The following is a 9247-nucleotide window of genomic DNA, read 5'->3' as shown; positions in this document are numbered from 1 at the left end:
ATTAATTTATACATTACTATTAATAAAATATCAAAATATTACAATTTATCTAAAAAATACTTTATATTTTATACATTTGTGTCCTCGTATTTTATACGATTTTAAAATTCGTGTCCGTGTGTGCTGCGTCGTATCATGTCCCGTATCCATATCAGTATCCGTGCATCATATCTTACTCCACCAAAATCCTCGTTTTTTGTTCTTTTTGATTTAGGATAGGCAACAAAATGAATTAATAACCCAACTCCCATTCTTTAGGTTTCGGTCTATTCCACTAAACTTTATGCCACAGTAATTAAGGAGTGCCAATAGACATGTATAATGTGCATTATAGGTACAATAATCCAAAAGACGGAAGTATTAGAAGGTATTTTCCTTTTTTTGGAAAGGTATCTCTTTCATGTTTAGTTTAAGCATAAAGAGATGCGAAATGCTATTTAGTCAAGCGAAAAGGTCTCACATGGCATTTCATCCAGTTGTAAGAGTAAATTACCTTCAAATGTAGTAAGACATGCCTCCCAATTAGTATTCTAAAATATATTGCTACTAGTATGTACTTCCCTGTACAAAGCTCAGCTGCAGCAGCAGCAACTATATTAGCAACAGTTTCGCAGCAAACAAACTTTTTCACACGTATATTAAATAAATTAAAAAGTGAGAAAAAAAAAGGCGTCTGAATCAGCTACTGCCACTTATCAACTTTTAGTCGCAGCATTTAGCACCTTGTATGCTACTTGACCTCACGGTATGATCCACAAGCTATACTTGTATAACTCAGAAATACAAGCTTCCTGGAAATTCATACGACTTACCAACAGAGAGCGAAGGATTATCCTCGAGGTATTAAATAGAATGGTGCAGAAGTATGACAGCATGGCCTTTAGAGATGCTATACGCCATAACGTTTCAAAGCATTGCTTAAGCTTGGCATCACATTATATGCTTGATATGATCTTCTAAGTTCGATAAGGGAACCAACCTGAAGCAGCAAAAGGGACTAATTAATCAAACTGTAGAATAGAACATACCGGTCACATCAACAAAGCACGTGTTTCAAATTGTTGAAACTTTCAATATTAGATTAGAAGTGTAATGGCGAATAAACGCTGTTATTTGTAGCGGAGGAAGAGTTCAAAGGATCCTAGTTACATGCATGGGAGATGACTCAACACGTAACAGTAAAGAAATAGTGCACCTAAATTTAAATTACCCAAAAAGAAATAACAATTCAAGCCAGATTAAGCAGGCACAAATTTGTTTCTTGGTTGTATACTGATGAGTTTGCATTCCAGGTACAATAAAAGTACAAGTAAATGCACCCTTCTTGTACTTACAATAATTAGAACTGAGGTAAAACCAATAGCAAATCCAGCATTGATGCGCCGTAAATGGTGATCAAGAATAGTAGATGTAGTGGCCAATACACTTAACAGCAGTCCCCCTGCAAAAGTTCCACAAGATAGAAGACCAAAATCTAACAATATTAAGAGTGGATTAAACTAAGGAAAAATGTCAAGTCTTTCTAATCAATGACAGACCCCAAAATCGTGTGGATGCCTGAATCTTTATTAGGTATTCTATAGTAGCCTTTCCAGGCTTTATGTTTGGTATTCTTGCACCCATCTTATTTAAGTAATCAGCAATTTCCTTTGGCAGGTTAGCCTGTGCACAAAGAACAATAAAATGTTATAAGATAGATGGAATCCATTCTAATAATCATAACATATTATGACAGTTAAATGACACCTCAAACTAAGAGATCAACAAATTAAGACAACAACAACAACATGAATAACCAAAGTCTTACCCACTAGACTGCTAATACACATTACTAAATTGCATTGAAAATGTCATAACTGGAAAAAGTAGTAGACTAGTAGCACAAGACATTCCATAGTTTGAGACCTTCAACAGATAATTTGAAAAAACTCATTTTAGTAATCCAAGGAAATTGAAGAGCTGACTTTTCTCTAATGTTATACACGGCACATCTATAAACTTTTCACTGTATTTTATTATTTTCATAAAACTTAAGTTTATATCAACAAGAAACTACTGAAAATGCAAATGGAAACTCATATCAGCAAAAAGAAACTTACAATATCAAATATATTGAATAGGAAGACAAAAAGAGCATATATTGAATAGTAAACCCATGGCTCAGCACCAACAGAATTTTCAGGGTTCAATATCTCCTTTACGTGCTCCCAGAAACGTGATTGAAGCAGACTATAAATAAAAGCTATATTAGAGAATGCAAATCACTAGAAAATAGTAAATCAATATGCAACATAGCATGCGCCACACACACAGAAAAAAAGAAGGGGGGGAGATAGAAGATAGCAAAAGCAAGATTTAACCTGCAATGTTGTCAAGCTAAAAAAGAGCGTGCACAAACCTGGCTAGAATACATGGAAATGCTAAGAGGTAAGAGGTAGTAAGAACAGGTTGCATTCCAGATGGATTAATATTGAAAGGAATATACGGTTCGACTGGTAGTAAGAATTCCAGATGGATTAATATTGAAAGGAATATACGGTTCGACTTCAGTAATTGGTGATTGCTCCCTGTTTAACATAGTAAGCATAGTAAGATCAATTATACATCAGTACACTCAAGTATCAGTTAATCCTTCAGAATGACATAAGTATATATGAAATTAATTCTACAAAATAAATTAGTCCAATACTCCAATATACTGTCAATACCCATGCCAATGAAGGTACAACAGAAGACAATAAAATAGTCATTTTCTCAACTAGAGGAATGGAACAACTTTCCCCATTAATAATCAACCGTATAAAAATTGAGAAAAATTTTAAGTGATAAATATCAGAACTCTAAAATCATGATTATCTAGACTTTTCAGGTGCAGCAAAGTTTCAACCATTACCTTGCAGCAGAAGCAAGTTTGAAACCATAGTACTGAAGATTTACTTTCCTGCAACTTTCAGTTACCACAACTGCCCACATAGTAACTATGGTGAAAATACCCAACACTGCAAGCAGATATTGGCACCAAGTCACACCACCCAGACCATTCACTGCAATATCAAGAGATATTACTCAAAAAGATAGTGTTTATTCCATGATATTTAATTAACTAGATATAAAAATTATATCACATCCGTAAAACATCAACACAAGGTACTACAGGCTAAACTGAATTCCAGTTTAAACAAATTCCACATTACAAGTTACAACTGATATCTTAAACTCTTATGGTCCTCATTATCAGTTAGTGGTAAAACATTCATCCAAAATTATCTATTTATCATCCTTTTGGTCATTTTTCTTTTCTTTTTTGTTTATGATATGATCTTCTAAGTTCGATAAGGGAACCAACCTGAAGCAGCAAAAGGGACTAATTAATCAAACTGTAGAATAGAACATACCGGTCACATCAACAAAGCACGTGTTTTAAATTGTTGAAACTTTCAATATTAGATTAGAAGTGTAATGGCGAATAAACACTGTTATTTGTAGCGGAGGAAGAGTTCAAAGGATCCTAGTGACATGCATGGGAGATGACTCAACACATAACAGTAAAGAAATAGTGCACCTAAATTTAAATTACCCAAAAAGAAATAACAATTCAAGCCAGGTTAAGCAGGCACAAATTTGTTTCTTGGTTGTATACTGATGAGTTTGCATTCCAGGTACAATAAAAGTACAAGTAAATGCACCCTTCTTGTACTTACAATAATTAGAACTGAGGTAAAACCAATAGCAAATCCAGCATTGATGCGCCGTAAATGGTGATCAAGAATAGTAGATGTAGTGGCCAATACACTTAACAGCAGTCCCCCTGCAAAAGTTCCACAAGATAGAAGACCAAAATCTAACAATATTAAGAGTGGATTAAACTAAGGAAAAAAGTCAAGTCTTTCTGATCAATGACAGACCCCAAAATCGTGTGGATGCCTGAATCTTTATTAGGTATTCTATAGTAGCCTTTCCAGGCTTTATGTTTGGTATTCTTGCACCCATCTTATTTAAGTAATCAGCAATTTCCTTTGGCAGGTTAGCCTGTGCACAAAGAACAATAAAATGTTATAAGATAGATGGAATCCATTCTAATAATCATAACATATTATGACAGTTAAATGACACCTCAAACTAAGAGATCAACAAATTAAGACAACAACAACAACATGAATAACCAAAGTCTTACCCACTAGACTGCTAATACACATTACTAAATTGCATTGAAAATGTCATAACTGGAAAAAGTAGTAGACTAGTAGCACAAGACATTCCATAGTTTGAGACCTTCAACAGATAATTTGAAAAACTCATTTTAGTAATCCAAGGAAATTGAAGAGCTGACTTTTCAATTAATGTTATAATTTCGGACTGGAATCTGCTTTATACACGACACATCTATAAACTTTTCACTGTATTTTATTATTTTCATAAAACTTAAGTTTATATCAACAAGAAACTACTGAAAATGCAAATGGAAACTCATATCAGCAAAAAGAAACTTACAATATCAAATATATTGAATAGGAAGACAAAAAGAGCATATATTGAATAGTAAACCCATGGCTCAGCACCAACAGAATTTTCAGGGTTCAATATCTCCTTTACGTGCTCCCAGAAACGTGATTGAAGCAGACTATAAATAAAAGCTATATTAGAGAATGCAAATCACTAGAAAATAGTAAATCAATATGCAACATAGCATGCGCCACACACACAGAAAAAAAGAAGGGGGGGAGATAGAAGATAGCAAAAGCAAGATTTAACCTGCAATGTTGTCAAGCTAAAAACGAGCGTGCACAGACCTGGCTAGAATACTTGGAAATGCTAAGAGGTAAGAGGTAGTAAGAACAGGTTGCATTCCAGATGGATTAATATTGAAAGGAATATACGGTTCGACTTCAGTAATTGGTGATTGCTCCCTGTTTAACATAGTAAGAAATGAAAAGTCAATTATACATCAGTACACTCAAGTATCAGTTAATCCTTCAGAATGACATAAGTATATATGAAATTAATTCTACAAAATAAATTAGTCCAATACTCCAATATACTGTCAATACCTATGCCAATGAAGGTACAACAGAAGACAATAAAATAGTCATTTTCTCAACTAGAGGAATGGAACAACTTTCCCCATTAATAATCAACCATATAAAAATTGAGAAAAATTTTAAGTGATGAATATCAGAACTCCAAAATCATGATTATCTAGACTTTTCAGGTGCAGCAAAGTTTCAACCATTACCTTGCAGCAGAAGCAAGTTTGAAACCATAGTACTGAAGCTTTACTTTCCTGCAACTTTCAGTTACCACAACTGCCCACATAGTAACTATGGTGAAAATACCCAACACTGCAAGCAGATATTGGCACCAAGTCACACCACCCAGACCATTCACTGCAATATCAAGAGATATTACTCAAAAAGATAGTGTTTATTCCATGATATTTAATTAACTAGATATAAAAATTATATCACATCCGTAAAACATCAACACAAGGTACTACAGGCTAAACTGAATTCCAGTTTAAACAAATTCCACATTACAAGTTACAACTGATATCTTAAACTCTTATGGTCCTCATTATCAGTTAGTGGTAAAACATTCATCCAAAATTATCTATTTATCATCCTTTTGGTCATTTTTCTTTTCTTTTTTGTTTATTCTTTAGAGATAACCATGATGATACATTCTTCTAGGCACCTGATATATATTTGAATCCAATGAGCTGTAGCTCAAATGGAACTTCCCCTAATCCCAGTGATAAGGGGATCGTTAGCTTTCAGTCAAGGTTTTATCCCCAATTTACCGGAGCTCCACAACAAAATTTAAGCTTGACAACTAGAAAAACACAAAGGAACAAAATATCAAAGCTTTGATTTGCATCTTGTCATGTACCGGAAAGCTGAGTGATCATTTTGTGTAGTGTCTCCACGTAACCCGTGAGTATTCCCACACATATGATGAGAGATGAACCTTGACCTGAAGAAAGCAGTCTCAGTCACAGCAAGAATCAATTGAATGATAAAGTAGAGATATATTGAACATAACTAAAGGAATAACCAAAATCTGCACATCCTTTCATTAGTTTGGTAAAGAAACAAAATGGTGATCTGAAACAGAATGGCTAAATTAACATTGCTGAATTGATTACTATTTATGAACTTATATGCTGAACAACACAACTAATCAGCAATTCAAGAATTTCTACAATTTTATGTGTAACAAACTAGCAAGATGAATATGAAAAGGGATAAATAAGGTATTGTAAATAAAAAAGTTTGTGACAGAATTATGTTAGGGACTTGGGTATTATGGGTGCTCAAAGTCCCACATCGAGTAGTATGGGATGCTTGATGTTGTATATAAGGAGAGTGATTCTTCCCCCTTAACAGCTAGCTTTTAAGGTGTGGTTTTCCACTTTCCTTAGATACTTAACAAATTACCAACAACAAAATAGTATTGTCCCACTAAGTAGGGATGACTACATGGATCAAACAATGCCTCGATCATATACTAGGAATCATATATAGTCAAACCATTGGAACATTAACCTTTTTAATGATTGCAAAATCTAACTATTAGATTCCTTAAGATCTTTCTCTCCTTTTTGGGGTTTCTGCAGCACGGGCTTCTTCCACCCACGACCAAATGACAAGCAATATTCTACCATCTTTTCCACAGGAAATACCATCCCCCTCTTCAATCTCTTAAATTTAAAGGTTTTGATAAAAACTGATTTTTAAACTACAATTTGAGGGGATGGCAAAAGTTGACTGAAAAAGGTAGGCTGCCATCAGTTTGTAACAATTTTCTCTTTTCAATCCAATTTAGTAAAACAAACTACTAGCATTTCACCTGGGGTGATTGGATATCGTGTAACATCTAACTAGCACTGAATTCAACCAAAAGAATGGCAATTATAGCATACAAGTATCTTTCAATTACACAAAAAAGTTACAATGGCATATGATTGGAGGTCACAACCAGCATCCTATACAAATTATATGTAGCCCTCTGGGGTGAGTAATCATTAACTATTATATACACAAATATTTATAAGAGAAAAGAAAGAAGGGGAAAGAAGGGGGGGATAAAACCTACCACAAAAATTGCAAACAGGAGAAAAACTACAAAAGTGCATGATTAACAAGTTGTTTGCTGTCATGTATGGATTGAGATCTAAATGACTCAACTAATAAGAAAACTCGATTGAATAGCAAATAACTCATGTTAGTTTCTACAAGCACATAGTTGATGTAATTAATAAATTTTCCCATCATTTGCTCCAGACTCTGGTCATCCTTTGAATTCTAGCTTAGACAACTCCAACCAAGGACGCTAAAGTAACAGCTTCAAGGTAAGAAAGAATACCAAATCCAGATTCTGATATAGTGTCACAGATCCATGTAATAGTCATTGCACCGCAAACCAACAAACAGGTTGTCACCAATACATGTTTGATGCTGCAATGATAAACATGTTTAAGAAAGAAATATATCTAATCCGGCATAATTTGAGTTTAGAAAAAAATGTAGTTACACCATCGTTATGATTGTGTAAAATGGCAAACCGGTAAAGAGACTGAGATATTGTAAAGCATTCAATAATGAATAAAACTGAATTTTGAAACCAATCTAATAATGCAATATGGCCCATGGCAAGCACCACATATGTGCACTAATGATTAAAAATGTTTAGAGAAATAGAGAGGAATCAAAATTCAAAATACTTGGAAAATAATCTAATTAGCCTTACTTATGATATCAACTTGAAAGGAAAACACTGATGATTGAATTCTTTGTACAATGATTGAAATTGAAATATAGCTTGGAAAATTATTCTTCTATACATATTACCATTGGCTGGCGGCATAGATTGAATATGGAAGCGAGTGGCAAGATATTATAAAAGCTTCCAAAATTGCAAAGCCAAATGACATCCACCATCTGAAATGTGTATAACATTTCGTATTTGAAAGTTAATAGATCATGAAGAATATTAAGAGAATAAGAAAAACATTGTGTAGCAAGAAATTATCTCACTGCTCAAGATGGATAAATAGGCACACACATATAACTCTTAATCTTCTCGTGTCCATCCAAACCTTCTTTGCGGAGCTTTACTAGAGAAGGAATAACATGACACAGTACCTGGACAGCATTATCTTGTATATAAATATGATTCATACGAGGCCAAAACTCAGAAATGAGGTGAAAAAAGTGTACTTGCTATAGCATATAAAAGAAAAATGCAGCATCTGATCAACCTCAATTCTATTTACAATCAAGTACTTCCAAGAAGTAGTAATAGTAATAACAGAATTAACTATCTTTTATAAGATACTAATCTATAAATCAAATATTTCTCCAATTAGAAACTATGGAGAGAAACTTCTTCAAAGGTCTACTTTGTGTGAAAAGATGAACATCACGAGTTTCATGCAGAATACTACCGTGATGGTGCAAAATAGCAAAATTCCAAACACTAAAAGACACAAAAGGAGCACTATACCTGCATAATAATAGACGCAAATATCTGGGGACTAATTCCAAGCTGGAAAAGAGATAACTTGAGCTCGTAGGAGAAGTCGCCAAGTTCATCTGTCATAAGCTACATGAATAACCATTCACACGCCATAAACTAAGCGAAAAATAAATAATCTAATCATGAAATCCGCCTAACAATAAACAGTAAAAAAGTAGTTTGGAAATGTTCCTTTTTAATCGGAAATGGACATGCTGTTGATTTCACCCAAATACTGTTTTCTTTACAATCCATTCATCCAATTAAGCTAGGTTGTTTTCAATACTTTTAAGATGGAATATCATCAAAATACAAATAAGCACCTTAACTAGCCTCGATTTTGCAAATAGCCAGAAAGTAAACAGAACGAAACCAATCGTGTTTGTTTCTTATTATAACATTGAAGAATGCATCTTACCAACACTTCCAGAGGCAAAGCTAAGGAAGTCTTGCGGTATCAACCTTCTGTCAAATCCAGGAAGAGGAATGAAATAACCAATACGACTAACCACAATCAGCACGGCAGTCACGAACAATCTCCTCCTTATCTCGCTCTTGAAGAACGATTCCGCAGCATCGTTGATCACAGAACTGAACCGCACGAAGTTCAAAAACTTGTTTTTGAATGTTTTTCGTCTGAAAGGTGGGGTTCTACAATCGTCACCACCAGGAGCAGCAACAATTGCTTCCCCGTCGTTGCCGCTATGCATTGGAATAATTTCCTTATTTGAAA

General features: G+C 34.2%; 1 protein-coding gene and 1 long non-coding RNA gene across 2 annotated transcripts in view; both read right to left on the bottom strand.

Moving 5' to 3' along the window:
• LOC107617671 (preprotein translocase subunit SCY2, chloroplastic) overlaps positions 296 to 9247 on the bottom strand; it is a gene marked incomplete in the record, with an annotated part of 9917 nt that continues 965 nt past the window's right edge. The window contains 12 exon segments of the mRNA XM_016319490.2: positions 296 to 979; positions 3702 to 3808; positions 3906 to 4029; positions 4492 to 4621; positions 4791 to 4907; positions 5234 to 5384; positions 5887 to 5970; positions 7363 to 7454; positions 7848 to 7937; positions 8062 to 8141; positions 8503 to 8591; positions 8933 to 9247. Of these exon segments, the coding sequence (XP_016174976.1) occupies positions 890 to 979; positions 3702 to 3808; positions 3906 to 4029; positions 4492 to 4621; positions 4791 to 4907; positions 5234 to 5384; positions 5887 to 5970; positions 7363 to 7454; positions 7848 to 7937; positions 8062 to 8141; positions 8503 to 8591; positions 8933 to 9247 (1469 nt within the window).
• Positions 2511 to 3306, bottom strand: LOC110267174. Its single transcript, XR_002354531.1, has 2 exons — positions 2894 to 3306; positions 2511 to 2567 (listed from the first exon to the last, which is right to left on the bottom strand). It is a non-coding gene; the product is annotated as an uncharacterized LOC110267174 (long non-coding RNA).

The sequence above is a fragment of the Arachis ipaensis genome, chromosome B09 (genome assembly GCF_000816755.2).
Source record: "Arachis ipaensis cultivar K30076 chromosome B09, Araip1.1, whole genome shotgun sequence".
Lineage (NCBI taxonomy): Eukaryota > Viridiplantae > Streptophyta > Magnoliopsida > Fabales > Fabaceae > Arachis > Arachis ipaensis.
The sequence above is the reverse complement of the archived record's forward strand: the minus strand, read 5'-3'. Positions and strand labels throughout refer to the sequence as shown.